The 24,856-nt window shown below is 37.9% G+C and overlaps 1 protein-coding gene across 3 annotated transcripts in view; it reads left to right on the top strand.

Moving 5' to 3' along the window:
- The first annotated feature begins 18,880 nt into the window (after window positions 1-18,880).
- Window positions 18,881-24,856, top strand: part of DACH2 (dachshund family transcription factor 2) — a 315,443-nt gene continuing 309,467 nt past the window's right edge. The window contains exon 1 of one of the 3 annotated variants that reach the window (XM_075513257.1): window positions 18,881-19,489. In XM_075513257.1, the coding sequence (XP_075369372.1) occupies window positions 19,002-19,489 (488 nt within the window). In that variant the 5' untranslated portion in view covers window positions 18,881-19,001. The remainder of the gene's footprint in view (window positions 19,490-24,856) is intronic. The other 2 variants (XM_075513256.1, XM_075513258.1) reach the window with 2 other exon arrangements.

The following is a 24,856-nucleotide window of genomic DNA, read 5'->3' as shown; positions in this document are numbered from 1 at the left end:
TGTTTTCCTCTGAAGCCTTAAGTCACACTTCAGTCTTGAACTGCCTCTTCCTTCACCTCACAAAGAAATGAAGGGGAAATCTGGGGTGAAAAACATAGAATCTACTGTTTCAGAGTAGCCCCTCCTGTATTACCAGTCTGAGTGAAAGAATAGCAAGAATAAAAAGCCATATTTGAAAAAGACAGATACAGCAATGTAGGCAAAATAACCCAGCACAGGTGTGTGCCAGAATACACTGGAACTTTCTAGAAAGTTTTGCTTTTTATTTTGCATTTAATGGCTTATATGGCTTTAAACTAATCTCTTAATATTATTCATTGTGTATGATTATATTAAAGTCTTAACACCTTAAATCAATAATAACAATAAACCAGCTAGCAGCCTGTTAACACCTTATTACAAGCTCCTTGTTCACATAGCAAAAGAATAGTGAAAATAGTATAAAGCGACTAATGGAAAGCAGACACCACCTTACCCCGCGGTACTGCCAGACGTGCTAGAACAGAGTACAGCACAGAAAATAGTCTAGCAGGAAACGTCAAACAACGCAAGAACAATAAATATATAGATGTAAACATCAGTACTTGATTACCATGCTAAGAAGTGATAACAGAGAAAATCAGGAGTTACGGATTCGGATATAAAAATAGTAAGATCAAATCTCATGTTCCTTATATTTATGCTTTTAATGGTCTCATAGAGATTTAAAAAAAAAAATCCACTCCGCAGCTTCCATAGTGCAATTCCATTAAGGAAGATGTCATTTCTACTTTTTAAGCTGTAACAACAGATATTTAGCTCCAGAATTCTCACAATGCTGGATCCTCCTGACCCAAATGTCCTGAGTTGAGGAACAAAGCATCACTATATTGGTTAGATCAGATCAGACAAATTCTCCTTGCACATCCGTTTCTTGCTGAGGGAGGACATAGCCATGAAAATATAATTTCATTGTGAAACCTTTTGTTATTGTTTAGTATAATTCTAGGACTGCACTGGGACAGAGCTTTTTCACTGTCAATGTCTTACTGTTTCTCAAGTGCTTAAGTATTTATCCCACCACAAAATGCTGTTGTTTGGTTCTCTGAGTTCCTGTTAGCTTCATTCATAAGATGCAATCAGTGCAATCCTATTTCGTGATGACAGTCATTATCCACTGGACCAGAAATTCTTCTTAGTACTATTTATTTGAAAAAATGATTATTCAGGATCTTTAACTGCAAGGTTTGTCAGCCCCATCCAACACAAAAATTTTTCTCTGTACTTTACGGTTTTAGTATCAGCAAATGTAGAAGTAAAATATGTAAGTATGAATAATTTTTAGGAGAATTTCATGGACCTTGAGAAAATGTCTTACCATGTTTTTCTCTTTAGCTATTTAATTGCAATGTCATAGTAACAGAAAGCAGCATACCCAATTCTGCATGGATGAATAAGCACATTCAATAAAGAAGATTTAACAGAGTAAATCAAACACTGGATTAAACATTTTCTGCATAACAGACCACAAAATGGGCATTCATTTTACCAATAGATCCTCTACATTAGAAACAAATAGAAATGCACACCAACGTAATTAAACCGCACATCCTGTGGCCTGATTGCAGAATTTTCCTATATTTTGTTAAACTAGGTCTCATCAATTAGAATTGCCAGAACACATTCAAAAATGCACTCTGACAAGACTAAATGTAATTTTTTTAATCATTTGTATTAAATAAATTTTCTTTTCTATGTTTATGAAATAATTCACAATCCTATATATTGCAGGGGATTTATACAGCATTTTAGCAATAACAGTTCAGAAAGACAGAGGCAAAGATCAATTTTAAGATTCCACTACTAGCAGTTCTAAATATTTTTTTGTAAGCAACTTTTCCTACTTTGATTTCAAGCAAAACATCTCTCATAAAAACACGGGGTTTGGCTTTATAACTTTTATTTTTCTATGAATTTTTCTATGAATTCTATAACTTTTCTATGAATATTTTCACATATTCATAGAACTACCTTTGTTACTTTAAAGCCTGTGTAGTTAATATCTAACTTTATCAAAATACTTTTCAGAAATATAGTCTGAAAACCCCATAAACTATGTAAGTGTTTTTATTTTCCCAGGTAGAAACACTGAAGCCCAAGAGAAAATCAGGAAGAATCAGCATTAGAACTATGGAGTTTCTAGTTATCTCAAGATCTAGTCTCAGACCATTTGATCAAATATTTCTTCCTCCAAAACCAAACAGCAAATACTTCATATTCACTATGATTAATTTTTTTTTTTAAGTAATGTAGTATCTTTATCCTGCAGTGACTTCACATGTGAAATCTCATTATTCATTCTATTATTCACTCAATGGATACAGAATTTAATTCTACTTGAGTACCAGTTTGAATAAGGATCAGCAGCAGGATTGGGCCTATTAGCTGCTTGAAACATCTATTGAATAACCTGATTTATCCCAACTAAATGGCTCATTAGTTCAGGCAGCAAGAAAATGTTTGTGTGTTGCTGAAGTTATGCATGGTTGTCATATAGAGCTTGCTGTTATGCAACTGTCAGTCACTCAAGCATGCACAAACTAGATTGTTCATTAACTACAGAAACAGCCACTCTGCATTCAAGCATGTTGGGGAAAGATTTATTTGTTTCCCAATTTCTTCTAAACTCTGATACACCTTTATTCTAACTTCTTCTTTGTTACCACTATCTGAATTTTTCTTTCTTCCTGTCATGGCTTGCAGTGGTCAGTCCCAGTCATGCCCATAAAACACATTCCTTGTGTTTTATTAGTGGCATTAGACTCTAAACTGCAAATTCTCAATCGTATGTAGACACTTAATTCCCATGGATGGTATGAATATTCCTTTGATACAGTAATCTTGGCCTTGGTAGATCAGTGAACTAAACATATTTAAAACCCCCTGAGTAATTAAATCCACATTCTCTACCTAAGGAGCACTGAAACTAATTTTGAAGTTGCCCTTTTGATTACTAAGATGTGAGTAAATTATAGGATTGTTTAGAGAGATGGGGAAAGAGAATTACATTTCACTCTACTTCTGTAAGCATGCAAGGCAAGAAGTCTATTTTTCCAATCTTTAATTAATGACATCCTGCAAAAATTCTGTAGGTCTCTCATTGCAGTCAAAACTTTCTCGTACAAAGTGAGCAGAGAAGAGAAAAAAACAGGATCATAGCTTTGATCAGGCTGCTCTGCCCAGCATAAGTGGCAGAATATGGAAAGAAGGCTCCACTACAGCTTCATTAAGGATTGCCTATGAGTTTTACAGGCTTCCTAAAACTGCAGATGTACAGGATGAAGGAGATAGTCTTTGCAGTCTTTGCAGCCCAGAAGTTCAGTTATTTTTTATGCTACAGGCTAATCTTTAATGCTTAAAATAGCTGATGAACCTAGGATGATGACTAATGTGCTGCAGTTTTTATTGCTTGTCTCTTAGAGACGTGTGGAGGAAAACTTACCTTAGGAATTGGAGACCCAGAGAACTACTAGTAGTAGAATCAGACTGTATGTTGATTTACATTGACATAAAACCATGTTATTAGTGCATCATATGCAATATATGGTGTCAGTTCAGTTTTTTATTTGGTTAGGTTACCTCTCTCAGTGCTCTGTATCAGTGGCTAAAATAATTTGGTATAGCACACGAATTATTCTTGCTGTATCTTCTTTTATAGAAGGGGTTTTTATTGGAAGTATTTAGGCATGTTTGTCTTTTACCTTCCTAGTTTTAATTCTGCATCTTATTTTTCATTATAAAAAAGTGTACTTTTTAGGACTACTAAGATAGAGACAGAATGGTGTAAATTATTTTTGAAACGGAAGTAATATCAATATACTTAATCAAAGGACTAAAACTTCTTTGTACATATTCAGGAAAAAATAATCAGGAGTTTGTGACCATGTTTTGGGTTTATATGCTGTAAATTTTTAATGGAGTGTGTTCCTTTTCAGAAGTTTCCTTCACTTCCCCAGTGGATTGAAATGTGTTCTTTACTGTATCTAAGAGGTCCTTGAGAAGACACAGCGGTATTTCTGGCAGAAGTTTGCACATCACTTTTTAACACTTTTATTTCAGACTTTACACTGGATATGGATTACCAGTTTGTCCTATTCAAATGAATAAAAGAATATGCAACTTACCATCATTGTGTCATCAGTCTGTAAACGAAAATTTAAATTGTTCTTCAAAAGATTAGAACTCCCAAATTCAAGATTGGTCAATAAGATGGCAAAGTCAGTTACCCGAGAAAATGCTTTCCTATGCTAATGTCAAGATAATTTTGAAGTGTGGAATATCCACACTGCAGATAGAGAGGAATGGGCAGCAGTCAGTTCCTGCCTAGTGTCAATGAAGGGGCTGATATCAAAGCCAAAAATGTAATCTAGAAATGCTATGGACTAATGCAGGATAAGTTATAAGAGAAAGCAAGCAACAGAACTTAAATGTACTCAGACATACACAGTTGAACCTTACCTAAGCTAGTAAAGATTTAAATTATAAACTCTCATAGAATATATGCATTTTGTATATGTATCAAAGTATGTTTGTATAGCCTAATTACATGTTCTAAGTGACAACTTGGCATTTTAAAAATATTCCTTTAATAACCAATGTCCTCTGTTTCTTCTCATCTGCTGAAAATGACATTGTTAGAACAAAATTTGATCTCAATAACATCAGTATAAATTGGGAAGAATTACTGAAATTATGCCATTATAAAACAGGATGTTACAAAGCAGCGTTTAATGCTTTGTGTCCTAGCAATTCCATTATTTGTATATTCCAGCATCTAAAAGTCTTGGTCAATTATGATATTTCAGAAATTGCCAGTAAACAACAGTCAAAAGAAACTGATTGTATATATAGGACGGCTATATAAAGTTGTGCAATAAATCAAGATTAGTAAATATGAACGAGTGTGTCCAATGGTATTCAGTTACTGCCTTGCTTCATTTGCAATATTACTTGAAGCAGCTTTTATTGCATAGTAAGAGGTTTTCAGACTTGTGTTCTCAGGGTTTAGGAAAAAAGTACCTTTTCCAAGACATCTGGAGACTGTAGCTTATGTAAGAAGCTAATCTCTTTTCTCTGGAAATATTCCTGTTCTTTTATATATTGCAATTATTTTATTCACCTCTTTTGACTTGTTGCCAAGTTATGAATACGGATTCTTTAGCCATGAGGGGATACTCCTACTGCATTACAGTCAACAGAAGTTTTACCATGCAAAGTTCAGCATCTACATCATGGTCTTTTCTGATTGATTAACAAACAATAATTACAGTTAAAGGTGAAATACATATTGCTTTAAACATGAGATAGGAGTAGTGATCTCATTTCACTGTATATACGTATTTAAAAATGTGCCCATACGTATACTGAAAAAAGAGCAATTGGTCTGGGAGATGGATAATATGGCATATGAAGCAAAAAAACCCCAACCAACCACAGAGTGGAAGGCTGTAGTTCCTTATCTGAGGATAACGACAAGTGTAAGATTCTTGAGTATTTTTTTAAACAGTAGTATTCTCCAGTTTTGAAAATCATAAATGACACATGGCTGAAAAGAAAAGAGGATAAACCAAGACTTTAAGTTCTGAAACTGATAAAGCTCCCTTAGGAAACTCACCATAAATATTATAATATAATTAAAAGGGTTTAAAGTAGTCCATAAAGCTAAGTGAATTGATGTGTCTCATATGCAGTATTTTTACCTAGACTTCACCAGAGAAACCATAAACAAAAGACTATAAAGGCCTCAGATGAAATGAGTTCCTGCAAGCTTGGATTCTTGTGAAGACATACTTATCACGAAGGACTCAAACATGAAACTGTATCCAAGAGACATCTAAAAGTTAGGAGTGAATAACAGTGAGGGACCGATTTCCAGGTAAAGCAAGCTATCAGCGATAAAAGTAAGTTAAAAAAATGAAATAAAGTATAACAACTACATTTGAAATTATGCAAGTAGATGAATGAAAATGAGGAAGCAAACATTATTTTCACCTCGAGAAAGTCTGGGTTTGAGGTTGAGTTTGCCTCAGTTCCAATGCGCTGGGTCTGTCAGTGCTCCACTTAGAGCTCTACGTTAAGAGCAGAGATTTAGTTCAGGCTTTACAGCTGCAGTGGTGAAAACTTACTAATGTTACCTGAGGGTACAGACAGCCAGTGGAGGAGCTGCCAGACCCTCGTACTCTATTTCCCTCTGAAAGAGCATATATGAAAATATCTGTCACTTGTAGGAGGGTGATTTGGAGAGAAATTTTAGTATTAAAAGGGCTGTTAGTCACAGCCATCAGCTTGTTCTCATATCAGTCAAAGCCATCAGCTTCTACAGCCATCAGTCTTGTTCGTAAAAACAGGAATATGTGTGATCACCTCTTATTTTTAGTAAATAAGTTTACTAAAGCTATATACAGGAAAGGCCTTCTTATTAAGCATTTCCCTCATAACATTACAATTAAATAAGGTTTTGTATTTAAAATATTCTGTTTAGAATTGTAAAGCCAGAGAGCAGCAGTAGTGGTCCACTGAAATTTTTAAGAAATTTGAAATGAGATTATGCTCAGCTTGCCTACAGAAATGACAATAGGTCTTGTTTTTCTTTAAAAAGTTGTAAACTGGTGCCAGACTATATGTAGTGATGCTTTTGAGAATTCAGAAAGGACACTTATGATTTAACATCTATTTTTCATTAATCCAAACATAGTACACTCCATTTAAATGCTACCTTTTCTTGTGCAGAAAATAAGACATCCACATTGTACTTATTAAACTTTAATTCAATTGTATATGTCTAGGAGAAGAATGTTCCTACTGTAAACATTATATGTGTAAGCTATATTAAAGCATTTAATGTTATTTATAAAATGTTTGCATTTTAATCTGTTTTCAGGGGACGATGCAATTGAGCATTCTAGCATATCTGGAACCCGAATTTCAACACCATTGCCTTGGTAATAGGGTGTCCTCCGGTTTATGTGTTCTTAGAGTGATAATGTATAAAATGAAAACAATAGGAGGTCAAACCTGGTTGTAGTCTGAGCGAGAATTTTAGGTTTCAATGTAACAAATCATAATGCATAGTACTAATTAGAAGACTTTTTTGGGGGGTTAGTCGTAGCATCATCTTTTTTAGGGTAAGATCTAGGCCTGGTGGTTGTGAGTCTTAGCAGACGTTTACATCATAGATCCACGCAATACATACAATACAGTCCTTTGGTAAGGTCATTTCTCCAATAGCAGAATTGCTCATTGTTCCCAAACATCTGACTATTCCTAGAACTATTACCACCTCTCTCAGAGCAATTTTGCATCACAGGCTCTCTAAGGGGAGGGAGAAAGACTTTGAGCCATTATACTTTACTTCTGCTGTGTGCCTAAACCACTCAGAAACTCTAAAGCAGAACTAACGGGAACATGATGTTCACTCCCCTTTTTTGTATCTACTTAGCACCTTATGAGTGGCACTGCCTCCTCTGTTTGATTAAGTAAATGAAAGAATAGGCCATAGCTCCTCACATTCGGAGGGTGCTATATGAATATTAATTCGATATAGCTTATATAGACCCTTATATCGACCCTTCAGTTAAGCCAGAAGAGAGCATTTTTTCCCCCACTTCAGAAGAATGCTATGCCGTTGTAAATGTTGAGGCAGATTATTAGGAAGATTTGCAAGAATAACTACTTAAAATGGTCACATTCATTTTAAAGAAAAGAAATATAATTGGTATTTGCATAGAAGAAAATGGATGAATTTAAATTTTAGTTGATTATAATTATTGTCATCATAATCATCATCATTATCTTTGTATGTCTAAATGACTGATTCAAAGAAGAATTTTAACACATTTCACATGTCAGTGCAATTCTTTTCTGTTTTGTGCTTTAGTGCTTGGGGTTTTTCATTTGCGTTTTTCAGTCTGAACTTTCCATGGAAGCTATTGTAATCTTTTTAAAAGGTGGAAAAATGTTTCAAAAGAAGTCAAATCTAGAAGTATTACATATGTACATTTTATTTTTTTCAATAAAATAAATTGTACAGAAAAAATGACACATAGGTACCGTGCGATGGCACTTCAAAATGTTCTTAAGAAAGAGATAATAAATAGTAAGGCTCTACCTGAGTCTGTTTGACCAGATAAGGGATGTTAAACAGTGATAGTTCCATACAAATTAGTAGGTTAGCTAACTTAAGTGGTAGTGCATTCAGATGCAGATACAATTTTAAAAGTCTGTTAATAAATTGGAACTGCACGTAGACATTGCGCTCCTAAAGATTTTTAAAGTTACTAATAATTTTTTATATTTCAATACTATGTATTGAAATATGCAATACTATGTATTGAAATATATATACAGCTGATATTTAATTGTGTATTCCATGTTATTGTTGCTACAGTAAAAAGCATGCATTCTACTAGTAAATCTATATTGTGTGAGTTTATCAGTATTGACAATTACGAAGAGTTCAGATCCACAAAATCTGTTGGGGAAAGTAGTTTGGTTTTTACTGAGTTTCTATCACATCAAAACACAGATGAGCAATCAAGATGACAAAGGCCTTATACTGTGCATAGCAAAATAAATAAAAGTTTTGTAATTCCTATTTCCCGATAACTTTGAAACTACTATGAAAAGCATGCATTTTGCAGCAGAGGGATTTTGCAGCAGGTGATGTGAGAGCTGGAATTCTTGATACCTGGCATCTTTGAAAAACAGGACTTGGTTTTCCCATAACTTAATCTTTAGTGTTAATTAATTTTATTTGGTTCCTTTACTCTCTAAACTTGTAATGGAAATTATTGTTAACATGAAGAGAAAAAACCTCTTCTGAACTAAAACTTATCTCCCTAGCACAAAGTAGATCGACAATGTGATTCTCCATTGTCTTACATCACTGCAGTTGTTAGCCCTGTGTAAACGTGCAAGCCGGAAAGCTAGCATTTTACTTTATGCTGTCCAGTACGTGGCACAAAGTGTAGAGTGGCGGATACATCTTTATTATCAGGAATTTAAGCCTCCATTTTACAAGTGTTTATGTACTGTGCACATCTTTCTTGGGTGGTCTTAAAAGGCTGTAAGTAAACAGTGAAATTGGATGCCATATTAAATAATGCTAAAGTACATTAATGTCAAGAGAGTACTGTTATGTGGAAGAAGAAGGAGAAGAAAGATTTAAGTCAGCAAAACAAGCTCCAAAACAATGCTTTTCAGTCTTCTATTAAATAATGGCTAGTATGGGCAGCCTGTTCCATAAGGACTAGTAAGCCAAGTGTTAAAATCTTGTTTCTGACCAGGGTTACTGTGACTTGTGAAAACAATTGCTCCCTGCAGTCTTGCAGATGGCGGAGTTTCCTGATAGTCTGTTTTCAGATGGTTTCCTGGATGACAAGGAATTCCCTAAATAGGAATAGGGAAGATACATTCTAACAGAAGCCTTATTTGTCTTTGTTAAATTAAATTATGGTGTCGTCTTTCTTATTTCCTTGGGATGAATAGAAGTATGTTCATGCCACTACACAGAAAGACACTAGCAACTTTTAAAAAACATGCTTTGAGCTGTAAATAGTCACAGAATAGATGCTACTGTCCTAGATATGGACTGAGTAAGAGATAACCTGTAAGGATTTCCCTGAACTGCCTCCTATCAGGAAGACTGACAACTGATGAGTTGCAGCACAGATATGTAACACCTCTGGCCAAAAGACAGACTTTGAAGTTTTTTGAGAGCCTTCTGTTTCCTCACTATGTCCAGGAATTTGAATTTTTCACATATACTTTGTATGTAAAAGGATTGCACTACAAGATACTGGATTAAAATAAGTTTATCTTAATGGAAAATATCTAGCAAACCCAAAATTCCTGGCTAACTTCATGCACTGAAGTGACAACAATATGCTCAATCAACATTAATTATTAAAATAGCAAAGAATGTTGGTGTCTGAAGCTCATTCGTGCTCTTGCACTTCTAAGCAAAAACATTTTTTGCATTCTCAAGTTTTCTTTCATTCTTTTGCTTATATCCTTACTTGCAGATTAAACAATATATAAAATATAAAAGAACTCACAGTCCAAAAATATTTTTTTGTATTTAAAACTATATCCTACATTTACAATTTAGGAAAAAAAAATTAAATTCCAAGGTCTGTATTAAACTATGCTCTATTCTGTATTCATAGACTTTGTGAAAAAAATACAGAAGATCTTGCCATAGTATATTTAAAATAACGATGGGTATAATTTAATCAAATGGTAACACATTCCTCTAGAAAAAATTCTGAAGAAATTTATTTGCTTTACAGTCTTCCTCAGTGCAAAATACCCTAAAATTCATGGCATCATAATACTAATGAAAGATATCAGTAGTGGTCTCATAGGTACTGAAAGGTTTCACCATTATAAATACGGGTAAGAATAATTTTTAAGAACTCAAACTACATGAGGGTTATGCATTAAATAATAACGATCACAGGTGTTTCAACCTGTACTTTTAACTCGTGGCCTGATCATCCTTATGCCTCCACAAGTCACCGGTAATTCCATCAGAAAGTCAAAGAAATTAAAGTATATAAAGCCAGTTTTATGTAAGATCACATATTTCTTTGTAGGTTATCAATGTATGTCACATCAACCTTGACATGGAAGTAAGACAGAGGAAAAAAAGTAGAGAAAGTCAATAATGTCTCCTGAAGATGAAGAAACACACTTGTTTTTCATGTGACTGTTTTTCACTTTATCCAAAACCCCACAGAACACACTGAGAATGATTTTGAGACACAGAAGATTGGTTGGGTTAAAAACAAAACCTACTCTTAAATATTTGATTCTGATCTCACTCTGTATTCCTTTGACTAAGATTCAGAGAGACTCAATTCTACCATGGATTCACACTCTCCAGATCGCACTTCTTTAACAACGGTGAAATACTAGAATGAGTCCCCGATGAAGCCTTTCCCTCCACGTCCTATGAAGAACTATAGAATGTACTGTAGCTAGTTTCATAAAATAGTTACTTTTATTCAAAAAAGCATTAGGTTCATTATAGTTTCTTTCAACCTCTTTCAGAGTTGTGAAAAAGTATGACCGAGAGCTAGCAGACAGTGGCAGTAAGGCTTCAGGACTAGGCTCACTCCTCTGGGAGTTGAAAAATAAATGAGAATTCTGAGGGAAAGGCTTTTGCAAAGTCTATGTGAAATCAGGAGTTGGTAATTGTACAGATTACTGGCCTTAACTTCCCTATACATCCTAGACTGTCTTCTAAAGAGTTATTTAGGATTTTTGTTCTTCTAAGGGAGTGGGAGGTAGAACATCCTGGACCTTATCAACTGCAAACAGTATTCCAAATGAAAGTATTTACAAATTTGTCAATTTGCATTCTAAATGAAATGTCTCTAACCTTCTCAGGCTTGTGATTTAGGAATCAAAGGGTCAAAATGGCATGTACTACCTCAACCAGTCTGGACCAGTTCCATTGATTTTTACTCAAGACTCCAGACTGATTTCAGTAAGAGATGGCAGCATAGATTGATATTACTCTATGGCTTTCAGAAGACATGCAGTATTTTAAAAGACAGTATCATAAAACTGATGTACAATGCGGAATACCCATTGATGCCAATTTCTGTCAATAAGATTTCTGTAATTTGAAGAGAGTAAAACATTGAAATGTCTAGTAGTATCTGAGGCAAAAATACCATTCACTTCCGTGGAAACAGAAGCAGGCCCAAATGCTGAATACTAAAATATTATCTGTCATGAAGTATTTAAATCTTTATTATTTCATTACTGTTTGAGATATAAAAATATCAAAATATCTATGGAATTTTAAAATATGGTGATTTCTTAATATTTACTGTCATGCTTATAAAAGGTATCTACTCCTGAATGATGTAAATCAATTATCCCCGTATGTGTGAAATGCTGTAACAAGATCAATGAGACCTGAACACAAGGAGGCATCTTAGGATAACAGCTGCAGATGCATGCATTCTCTGGTAAAAAAACAAACAAATGAATACACACTGCTCGCCCTTATGTTTCTCTCTCCCCCATATAAAATCCCTGCCATTATCCTTCCCAGTTGTTAAGTGCATAAAAAGAAAAACAAATAAGAACAGGTAGCAGTCTATATATCAGTACGGGCAAAGTACAATAAATGGTCACTCTTAGAGCCAAGGTAAAATGAATGCTTTGCATTCAGTTTTGAAATTTGTTTTTGATGGGACTTAATGGTCGGGGTATACTTACAACTAAATGCTGTATATTTAATGGCTGTATGGAAAACTGCAACTATGTATCTTTACTGTCTAAAATACATACTGGTTTTAAAGACAAGCTCAAGACAATTACTTTCACAATATTAATAATTCTGCCAATTGGATTTCCACAAAGTAGATTCAATAAAATACTAAAAATATTTATTCAATAAATCAATTACACTTCTGACTGAGTCTGGATAGCTATAAATTGTTTTCTCATTGATAAAATTCTCTTTATGAAAACCTATTTTCATGGAAACGACTCTTAAGATTTTTATTGGAAAATGCTTTGCAGTTAAACAGACGATAGAATTAATGAAAGGTCCACATGCGCCATATACATTTAAATAAACAAAAAAATTCCTTTTTTATTGTTGCTTGAAGTAGAATTAATGTCCATATTGAAAAATACCAAAAAATGTAAAGAAAAATTAAATACCTTCTTATCCCACTAGATGGTGGTGCCTTCAGATTAGGGCTGAGGTGCTCAAACAGACAGTACAGGAAAACTTTTGCTTTCTTTAGCTGACCTGCAAATACAGAGAGCGAGAGATGAGGTTAATCTTGTTCCTCTGGGGATATTAACAAGCGTTCAGGAATAATGACTTACTGAATATATTTGAGTACATAGTATTGTGTTCAAAGTAGTTTGCTATAAAGTGTGTTTCAACTTCAGTACACATCTAATAGTATTAATTTTTCTTCCTGAAGAAGAAAAGGTGCAAACAATATTGAACCTTAATGATGATTGTATCTCCTGTAATCCAGCCTTATTATACTAAGGTCCTGGCTTTGCAATTTTACTGCCCTCTATCCTCAATCAAAATCAAAATCCAGATTAAAGTAGCAAATCATTAGCAGCAACTACATCTTGTGTTCATATATTTCATTGGAACGATCTTAAAAGTACTACTCACATTTTTATACAACAAACATACTCCTTGCTTTAAGGAGAAAGGTATTTACACGTCATTTAGACAGAACATGACAGTGTCTAAGCATCGAAGGGCACATCTCTTCAGTTATAACAGTCAAATGAAATTTTAATAAATAGGAAAAGTAGGTAGGACCTTGTTTGAGAGAGTATTTTTGTGCTTTAATTTTCTCAGGTTCCTATGGTAAATGGTCAAATCCTTGCTGCCTCAAGTAAAGCTGATTCTGTGAACTGGAGAGCTTGTCTCAAAGGCTGTGTCCGTTGAGGACTGTCCCAAGAGAAGGCTCAAAACCACACTCAACTATTGTACAGGGAGGAAGCCTACAGATGCAGACTCACATAGCCGGAACATCATGTTAGAGCATTCCCAGTATTAAATGTATAACCATTGCCCATGTTATGTCAGTCATGCCCAGACAGGCGGTCCAAAGTGAGTCTAGAGTTTCCTGTGGACACGGCAAGCCATGTGGACAAACTGCTGTGCACACACGGTTGCTCCAGAGACCGCTCTCTCGGATTTGTGCAAAGGTAGTCAGCGATTGGTTGAAAGCAATTTGTGAGACTTGCACTGAAAAGAATAAAATAATTCTGAATTGTTTCAATTTTGCTTAAATATAATGATGTACATTGACAGTGTGAAAAATTTAAGATTAAAATCAAAAGCTGTTTTATGGATGAAGAATTCCAGTAAGATAAGCCCTAACATTAGACTTTCCAATTGTTCTTTTTAAAGAGGAGGTAATGGTACAGAAAAGTTAAGGATGTCCATAAGTGTCTTGGAAAAAGACAGCATTAATTAAGAATCCCAGACCTCTACTGTAGTCCATAATTGTTGCTCACTGTATTTTACTTCACATCACGCTGCTCCCAGGTGATCACCCAATTTATCATACGTACAGTCATTTCAAAAATAACGCTCTTTCTGGCACAGCTTGATTCATGTTTATTTGCTGTATGTTCCCTTCCATTTATTCTATTCCTCCTATCCTACTCTTTCACTTTTCAGTTCCCATGTTTGCAACATCTACTCAATTTCCTATTTCCTTTGCAAGTGATGTACATCAGCACGAGTAGTATCCAAGTGCCGAGATACACCAGATCAGTATGGTTTCCAAGCAAAGATTACAGACCCAACAGTGCGGATACTTCCACGTAAGAACATCACAGCCAAAAAAGGCTTAGTCTGTGACTTTTTAATGATCACCTAGCAGGGGAATGCCTTTGTATATGCAGAGGGCTGAGGCAGAAGAATGGATATAGAAATGGACGTGGATGCTCGATTCTTCTGTAGAGTGTTAATTATTTTGCATGTTAGGATCTTCCCTGACTGTATTAGGGAGAGGAGATTCACTCTCACTTTCTACAGAAGGGTGGGTAGGATTTTCTGAAAGCCTGAAGAAGCAAAATTCACTCCAATCATTGTTCCTCCCTACCATTAGGGGTTGAAATGTAGCATTTGCCAAGAGTGCAAGTTCCTTTATTTGATCTCTGACTGTACCAGTATAACTGCCAATCACAGGAAATACCTCTAATAACTCTTCCTTCTACTTAATAAGGAATACCACATCTTTAAAACATTAGAAACAGATGTCACTGCATTACTTCACTGCTGATGTATGTAATAGAAATGACACACTAATTAATTTAATGCAGTATAAATGTACTGATTATTTATCATGGCTGACAATAAAATTATGAAAACATTCAATTACAATCAGTGGTAATTCATTATTTATTGATTCTGCATTATGCACACATTAATACAATACATTTAATTACATAAGAGAAGGGATCATTTTTCTATTGATACTTAGACATTTAGATTCATCAGTTTTATTTAAAATCCTTGATGTTTAGGTGGGAAGTTTTAATCCACAATTCCAAAAAAACCTCTACTGAAATGTCAGAAATAAATTGAATACAAGTGTCAAGTACTAGTGCGTCTAGAAAAAATGTGGGCAATAAGAATGACATACTAATTTCAGCCTCTTCTTTTTCTCACGTCAGTGGCCTCCATTTGTTAATATAATCACAGTTACTCTTTCCCAAGTAAACCAAGGCATTACACACTAAACTAGCAAAAAATTCATAATGCTTTTTCTTCCTTTTCAAGCCTTCACTCAGAATTAGCACTATCAGTGGTTTGCATCCTCATGATATAAACTCAAAGGCCACTAGGGTAAGTTAAGAGCTTTAGACTGGGCCCTGAGTCATTCTTTTGTTAAGGACTAGGAGAGTATCATTCTCACTAGGACTCCGGTCAGGCTGCAATTCAGCAAAAAGTGGTGTTTCATTTCATTATGACTAGGGTGCATTGTAAATGCATCTTTCAGTTATTTTTTCATCCTCCGTTTTGGGCCCCCAGTTACCTCTGACTTTCATAAGTCTATGTTCACATTTATCCCTCACATTTATTTTAGTGAAGCCAAGTTCTTCGCTAAAAACTAGCATTTTCTCCTATAATCTACTCACATTGAACATACCTATATTAAGTCTATAGAAAAATTTCTTTACACTAAAAAAAAAAATATATCACTGGGAATCTTTACATCACAATATCTGTGGAATTCCTTTTTTTATTGTCCTGCCTCATGTTTGGCTACAGTAGACCGAGATAAAACAGAAACATCAGTACTGAGCTTTCCAGTCTTCTAGAAACAAAATTATTATTTTTAATTCATTCCCTACTGTTTCACTTAAAAAGCTGTCATTACTTTTTATCATTGTCTCCTCCTAGTCAATTGTGTCACCCATCATTTTCTCTATAGGATCCCTGTGAGCCAGTAGCCACATTTATGCCAGCTGGCAATAAGTAATTTCCAGAAAGCTGTTGACTGGCCCTATCTGGAATGACTGGGGCTTTCCTCTCCTCCTGCATCTTTCACATGTCACTCCAATGGGGCATATGTAATGATGATAAAAACAAAAACAAACAAATATAACAGAACCTTTGCTTGACATTTTGCCATACAAACACGGCCAATTTTTATATAGGACTAATATACAATACACCAATATTTTTATAGCTGGCAGTGTTAAGAAAAGAGAGTATTTTGCATACCAGTCTGAAATGAACAAAAATATTTAAATTTTAATTTTAAATAAATATTCTAAAATACTTATTTCAGCTATAGGGAGGTTTACTAGTTTGTACACATACAAATTACATACTGCTGGACTCCATTCAAATAAACCATCTGGATACTTTATAACTGACAAGATATTACTGGATGATTTAGTAAAGGCTCTAGTAACTTTGCCTTGTCTTTAACAGAATTACAGAGAAATGATAATATTAATTGATATAGTTGATTTGTATATGCTTAGTTGAACTGGATAGCTGCCTGGTATTAATTCTCAAACCTTGAGCATTTTCAGAGTTTAAGAGCAGTTCTTCTCTCCATGGATAGTCACCTCTCAAGGGTACTGTTTTTACTACAGCCTTTATGATTTTATATTGCTTCATGCCACTCCAACTTGCTGGGTGTTGATGCGCAAGGCTTCCTCTGGCCTTGCAAAAATTCAGTCTTATTTAGAAATATGTTTAGCTTATGGAAGACATTAAAGTCAAAAAGGAAAAAGAATTCTCACAGTGGAATTTGATTGTCACATTAATCTCAAAGCAAAAAATGTCTTTAAAAGGGCAAAGTCAGTGACAAATGTTTAAATCTGATTTATTAAATCTCCTAATAGCAATTATGTCCAGTAAATTAACCCCCAAAAGTTTCTATTTGAAGTCAGTTATTTGTTATTTCTATCATGTCCAGTATGTAAAAATCTCACAGGAGTTTAGGGCTCAATTGTACGAAACACTTTGCCAAAGTAAATAGCCCCTGCCCCACAGAGCTTCCAATCCAAGGTTCTGATCCTAGAAAGATGCATGAACTAGTTTAGGAAATATGAGCATTCTTATTAAAAGGTATTCTTTTAAACCTAGCTTATGTGAAAATTCTGCCTTGGTTTTTGGCAGCTAGGCTAGGGGCCTAAAATGAGTGGCTAGTCTTTTTAGAACACACATATAATCCATGGAGAGAAAGTGAGGTTCCTCCAGAGTGTAATTTAGATCGTTTAAGTTAACAAATATAGCAATTTAGTTAGCATACAGTCATCTCCCCTCATCTAAAATGGGATTACTCATAATGCAAAAATATTAAACTTTGCAGAAAGGGTGCCTAAATAAGCAAGCTTAACAAAAGGAAGGAGAAGATGGCATACACAGGCAGTGGGATCATGGAAACAGTTGAAATGCTCTGTTGGTATTGCTTGTTTGGTATGCACTTGAAAAGTTTTGTTTATATTTTTCTGCTTGCTTTGCTTACTGAATGCTTTAGGAGGAAGCTAAAAAAAGGGAGGGGGAGGGAAGAAGTTAAAGGATTAGGAAAGAGGGAAAGATAAAAGAAGACTGAAAAAAAGTGGAAACAAACAGGAAAGAAGGATGGTGATACAAAGGAAGAAAGGAAAGAGGCTGGAAAAAGAGGTGTAACCTAAGTACACTGAGAGAAGCTAAGAAGCAAATAACCAACCTAGCCAGTGTGTCCTGGCTGCTGCTGGGTATGTATCTGTCAGACTCAACTCCTTTATGTGAAATTTGTCTGACCATCTTTCAGGTCCACTAGTTCAGGGAGAAGGGATGCACAAAGCTTCGCAGTTCTTGTGTCAACTGGTTCAGGTGAAGGAGACATAGGATCTGTCTGGTTCCCAGGACTGCTGGGTTTTACTTTTATGCAACCGAATGAGGTACCATATGGTGCTTCTGGAGGCTGCCTTACAGTCAGGCATGAGAAGAAGACCGATGCCATTGTATCTAAAACACAACTGATGCCGCACTTGAATCTGGAAAATCCAAGCAGTTACACACAAGACCGCCCGAGAACGGACTTTGCCTCCTGTGACTGATCACCAACTTCCACGTCTCTCTCAACCTCCCTCCGTCCTGCCAGCGCAGCACCCGCTGCCTTCTGTGGAGGGGCTTCGTTTGCCTTAGACCCGAATCACTCGCGGTACGCTGCCCCTGCCTCCACCGTCTAGTCACAGCAAAGAGTGACCACGCGTTGTTGGTCTCTCAGTAAGTGGCAAGTCGGATGTATTATTTACCTCAGGGAGACTGGCACCGCTGCCCTCTGTCCCCGCTCCCCGTCTCTCCCGCTTTCTTTCAGCTGTGGCAGGGCACAGGTGTTTTAACACTCAGGAACGTACCAGAGCGCAGCGACCGCTGAAACTACCTGGGAAAGAGGGACGGCACCCGGCCCTACGGCGGGCCGGCCCCAGCCTTGCCCTCCTCTCCCTCAGAGCGCCGGGGCCGCGCCCGCGGGGTCCCCTCACGGCGCAAGGGAGAGCCCACCGAAACTTTCCTACCCCGTGGCGCAGAGAGAGAGTTTTCGGGAGCCGAGGAGAAGCACGAACCGGGCGGGCTCTCCTCACACTCCCACGCGCGAAGCCGGCGCCGGCCTCCCCCCGCCGGCACCCTCGCCCCGGCCCGGCCGCCTCACGCCCCGCGGCCCAGGTGCTGCGGCCGGCGCTGCCCCGCCCCGCCCCGCCGCCCGGCAGCCACTCGCCGAGGCCGCGCTGGAGGCGGGCGGGGCGCATTGGCTGGAGGGCGCTGTCACTCTTCCCCCCGGCGGCGCTGGGGAGGGGTCTGGGCGCGCGGCTGGCGGCGGCCGCTGCGTGTGGGAGGGCGGGCGCGCGGCTCTGTTTTTAGTAGTACCGCAAAGAGCGCGGCGAGAGTGCGCGCGAGGGGAGCGGGGCTGAGGCGAGCCGCGCCGCGGCGGGGAGCCAGGCTGGCCATGGCTGTCTCCGCGCCGCCCGTCATCGCCGCAACTTCCAGCGGCGGCGCGGGGGGCTCGGCGGGCTTGTTCCGGGCGGACCCGCTGTACTCCAGCCCCGCGGAGTCCCCGCGCCTCACCAACAGCCTCGTCAACAGTTTCCTCTCCGCCGGCAGCGGCGGGGCCGGCGCGGGCGGCGGCGGCGGGGGCGGCGGCAACGAGTGTAAGATGGTCGACCTGCACGGGGTGAAGGTAGCCTCGTTCCTCGTGGAGGGGCAGGAGCTGATCTGCCTGCCGCAGGTCTTTGATCTCTTCCTCAAGCACCTGGTGGGAGGGCTGCACACGGTCTACACCAAGCTGAAGCGGCTGGATATATCGCCCGTGGTGTGCACGGTGGAGCAGGTCCGCATCCTGCGGGGGCTGGGGGCCATCCAGCCCGGCGTCAACCGCTGCAAGCTCATCACCAGGAAGGACTTCGAAACTTTGTACAACGACTGCACCAACGCGAGGTGAGCCGCAAAACTTTGCTTTTTCTCCGCCCGCTCCGTTCCGGCCGCTGGGGGCCGGCGGCCCGCGGGGAGCCGTGCCCGGGGTGGGGGGCGGCGGGTCCCGTCCCGTCCCCTCCCCTCTCCCCGCGGGCTCCCGCTGTGTGGGGGGGGTGGGGGAGCCCCGGGCCGGGCCGGGCCGGGGCGCTGCCCGGGGAGCGGGGGCTGAGGTGCGGTGGTGCGGGCGGGGGAGGTGAGCGCCGCGGCGGTGCCGACATGGAAAACTTCGCAGGATTCCTGCAGCCCCCGAGCTGGCTGGGACCGCCGAGCAGCGGGGCGATTCCGCGCGCCCGTCTGCAAACTTTTCCCCTAGCAGGGAGAGCTGATAGTTCCCGTATACCCTCCTAACCCCCCCCCCCCCCAAAGTTTTCTCCATTATTTTTCTTCCTCTGAAACTTCCAGTTCTCCTCAGGATTCCTCGCTCCCGAGAGGGTGAGCGCAGGCTGCGGCACGGCAGCCGGCTGCCGGCCGGCCGGCAGATGCCCGCCGGGGGAGGCTGGGCGGCTCCGGGCGAACTGTTGCTCGCTCTCGTTCCCAAATAATTGTACGTCATGCGATCGAGAGGTCTGGCGTGGCCGTAGCCCCTGCCCTGTCGCGCTTAAATCACTAAGCCCAGAGCGGGTTGTATTCATGGGAGATCCCTGCTGGGTCCTTCATACTTGGGGTTATAATCCTGGTTTGTGACCTCATAGCTGCTGCCTTTAGAAATGATAATGATCTAATAAACACAAAAACCCTCTCGGGGCTTAATAGAAATACATAGTGCAGTGGGGTAGGATGTAAGACAGGGTGCTTGGAGATGACATTTCCTAATTTAGCAGTTCGTGAGGTGCCTCTTCAGAAACATTTGCATCTCGGTGTGCTCCTGCATTCTGTCTGGCAGGAAACTTTCTTTACAGAGGTTGCAGCGAGCTTTGAGTGCGATATCTGACTTGCAGCGTGCAAATATTTAGTAACTTTGTTTTTTGAGTCACTATTTCTAACCGTTTATCACTGTACGTATTGGGTGTGGTAGTTTTTTCTTTTCTTTTTTTTTTTTACGAGCACCTTAAGAACGCACTAATTTGGGGCCTGATCCTGCTCTCGCTGCTGTGAGCTGAAGCAGGAGCAGACCGGACGTCCATTCTTGAATAGCATTATTTGCTTTGTTTAAAATTATTTTATGTTAAAGGTGACATTTTAGAGATGCTTGCACTCAATTCCTAGATATGTTTATTTGAAGTATGTGCTTTTCTCTTGCTTGTGTTCTGTTTCTCTAACACCTTCTCCCGCTGCCTGTTTATTTCCATGTCATGCACCTCCGTGACATCACAACTACTGCCTAATTAAAATGATGGTGTTAGAAGTAAGGTCTGAGACTAACGTATTTGAATAAAAATAATGTAAGATTACTAAGGGACACATTTAATGTGTAAATGCTTATCTGAAATGTTTCTGAAACTCGACTAGCATGGAAGTTGACCGTTAAAGAAATAAGTCTTTTTGATTTCTGTGACCGTGCCAAAGTTTTTCCTTAGGGAAATGCGGGATCTGATTTGATGGCACAGCTTTTAGATGCAATCTGGCGATTTCTGCTCTCTTACAACCAGTGATTTAAGATCAAGAAATGCTGAAGTGCTAAATGTATAAAACTTGTATTTCACGACTTTTTTTTTCTCCTTTGACAAAGACTTATGGCCGTGCTAGGATAAGGGAATAAGTAATGCAAGGAGCAGCTAAGAAGGGAGGCCAGGGGAGCTGTGAGTGAGGAGCCAAGTGATGCTCTGAGGGGGTCTGAAAGGAGCAGTCAGAGGAACGAAGACCTGGTCCAAGACTGAAGATATGGCAAGAGCACTGCTGAGAGGGGATTTAATAGGGCAGAAGCATGTCTGAGTGGAGTCAAAGCTCTTGACTCGGAATGTGCATTCAACATGTGTGTCAGCACAAGCTCTCCCTGCGTAGTTATGAAAACACTGTGTATTTTTACCTGTTCAGGAATAGCAGATCCCTTTACCTTTCCTAAAATGTTTTCCATTTACTGAAATATTGCTCAACCTTTGTTTATATCTCTTGAAAATGCCACTGGTTCCAATAACCTACTGATCTCAATGTATTTTGCATTCACGGTTTCAGGTGTAATGCATGATAAGTGTTATCAGCACATATGAAACTTTTCTCAAGTATTGTAACTTAACAATGTTAATTGTATTCCATCATGCTAATTGAATGCTTAATATGTCATTTTATTTACAGATTATTTTTTTCCTTGAACAGCCCATACTTAATGGGAGAGAATGATAGATAAAAATAGCTAAATACATGAGTGATCTAATTTTTGTTTGCTGTCAAATGACCTGGGAACCACTGCAGTGCATGGTACCAAACAAATAAAACGTGGTAGAACTGTTACAGCTATACATACAGTATTTAGGCTCTGTACCTGGGAAGTAAAATCTTGAAAAAATGCGATCTTTTAGAAGTAAACCCTTCAATATGCATTGTTGCACTGCATGACTCAAACGTTACTTTCGACTTGGAATATTGTGCATTGCTTTTGTAGTATATATATTTATTTTAATTTATAGAGACTTGAATACTGTAGAAATACTGCGTTAGACTCGAGAGCTGCCAGAAAAAGCAATAAGAAATGCTGGCTATCATGGTTTTCAATGTTAGTTGACTTTTAAAAGTCGACATCTATTATGTTAGTGTACACTTTTAAATTATTTTTTTTAATTGGAATGCAAACCATCAATTATATAATTGAAAAAAAAGAGAACTTCTACTTCTCCTGCTTAGTCTATTGCATTTTTGTAGTTGAGCTTGTCTACAGAGCTCATAAGAGCTGCAAAGAAATATACCTGTAAGCAAAAGTTTTTTTGTATGTTTATGTTCTGTGTATGTAACACTAGTTACCTGTATCTAGCATCTTTGACCTTTGCATTTTTTTTAAAGAGTACATCTATAATTTTTGCTCACATGTAAACAAAATGTTCCTAACTTTGATTGTCGTTAGCCATCATCATGTAATCTATTCGGAAGCAAGATTTGTAAAATGAAACTAACTGTTCATTTCATTACAGGTAGCATCTTCAAGTGAATAGTGAGTACAACGTATTTACAAAATTTAGTTACTAATTTGTGATACTTTAGAAGATTACTTAAATCATGGACACATGCTTAATTCTAGTAGTAAAGCATAAGGTTTACTTAGAGAACTGTACTGAGGTTTTATTTAGAAAGAAATTTAAAACTGTAGTGAGAACATTTTTGTGATGGTAAATATATCAGTCCTTAAAATTAGGATTATATGAGTATGGTCGTAACCTGTTCTGCAGGGTTTCTGTGTTTGATGGATGCTTTTGGCTACTGCAAAAGCATAGTGTTGGTCTGGATTATTCAGTGAATAGTAAGAAGAAAACAGCGTTTCAATACATGGCTTATTTTTTATGATTTAAAGTATCCAGTTAAGCTAATATTTTGTATTACTTTGGCTATTCACAAACAATAAAAGGCTTTAGAAATGAATTTAAGCAGTAAATGCAGACATTTTATTTTATGAGATAATGAGGGTCTAGTCATGTTGTCTATTAAAAGCTACCCTATAGTCAGCAATACTCTGTCTTTTATTAGGAGAATGATGTCAAGATTATAATTAAAGCAATCCAGTCATGTAGCACTGCACGGACCTTCCTTGTATATTGATTTTAAATGTGGACATCTGATTATATAAACTTCTTTGGTTAAGTAAATATTTGGTATGCATTGGTCAAATGTGTGAATTTTGGAGGCGGTAGCATGTTAAAATAAAAACAATGATCAATTTCTCAGTTTCCTTTCCTTCCTTGGAGAGGAGACTCACTTAAAACATTCTCGAGAGAGATCACTAGCATAGTGGATTCTGCTAGAGATGCAGAAAGGAATTTTTCCACTTTCTGAGCAGATTAATTATACTTTTGGAAGAAAACCGCTTTCTTTTTGGACATCTTGAAAGTCTAGGCTTGTTCAAAACTACTGAAATACTTGAATATTTTCATCAGAAGCATATCTAATCTGGAGAAGCCTTGATTAAAATTCCCTTCTTTTTTCATAGCAATAGAGCTCCCCATTTGAAGCGTAACATGCTTTTCCTCCAAAATGGAGTATTTATATGTTTCCTGCATGTGTATATGCATAATACATATGTAATTTTCTACTGAGACTTCTACAACTGAAGAATACTGTGTTTTTGTAGCAAAGACAAAAAAGCTAAACAATTAGGTATTAATGATATTCTTGTTGCATATTCAAAAGGTCTTTGCAAGCATTTCTTCTCCTTTTTTTCTTTTCACCATTTCAACCTGCAGAACTCTTCACTGTCACTTCAAATCACACAATTCTACAAAGATAAAACAACATTTAAACTCATTTGCTTTGGGAGGGAAATTGAGCATTTGCACCCAATAAGCCTGATTGTGGAACTGCATGCAAATTGTGTTTTGATTTATCTCTTTTGCACTTTTTTCCATTTGAATTGATCTTGCATTAATTTTGCCAAGCGGCTCTGTGAGGCTGCAGATGTTGCCCTGTGTTTAATAAATCAATGAGACAGATCTGAATGAATCACTTCAGATGGATTCTCTGCTCGGTTTGATGTCTAGATGTTATTCTTAGCTTGTTATCATGACAGATGCATTAATGTTCCCATACACTGCCAGCAATGTCAAAGAGATTGAAGCTTTTAAAGTGGCGGTATCCCCTTTTCCCCCTTCTGTTGGAATAACTAAATTGCCTTTAGGAATAGGTCAAAATAGAAATTTAATCATGGCATCATTGTGGGGAAGATGCTAAACTTCTGATCATATTATAACACAAAGTCAGACAAATACAGTTTTGTACAGCATGATTAATTATTCCAAAATAGTGGAGATCAATATTAAAATCTAAACATAGGGTAGCTCCTTAATAGAGTAACCACTTTCTCAACATTAATATTTCATTGTAATAGGAATGATCCGAATAAATAATATAAGACTAGAACATGTTAGAAGTGTTGCTATAAATAGAATATAATTGTGTCCAAACTGATTACAGGCTGAAGTAAGGCTTTTTCTTTTTTTTAATTCTTATTAATAATTTTCTTTTAAAGTTACATGTGTCTGGATTCAACATCTGTTAGATTTAAAATAGGAAAACTTGTTTATTATGTTTCTGTTACTACTTACCATTTAGTGCCAGATATGTTAGAAAAGTTGTCGATCACTGTTAATTTCTGATCTGTATGGTCTGGTATCCATTATCTTGGAGCAGAACCTGTGGAACGCAAATCATAAAAGAGGTTGGAATGTGTCTTTGTGGAACGGTTTTAAATTC

This window comes from Mycteria americana, chromosome 10 (genome assembly GCF_035582795.1).
Source record: "Mycteria americana isolate JAX WOST 10 ecotype Jacksonville Zoo and Gardens chromosome 10, USCA_MyAme_1.0, whole genome shotgun sequence".
Lineage (NCBI taxonomy): Eukaryota > Metazoa > Chordata > Aves > Ciconiiformes > Ciconiidae > Mycteria > Mycteria americana.
Note: the sequence above shows the minus strand (reverse complement) of the source record. Positions and strands in the feature narration are given on the sequence as shown.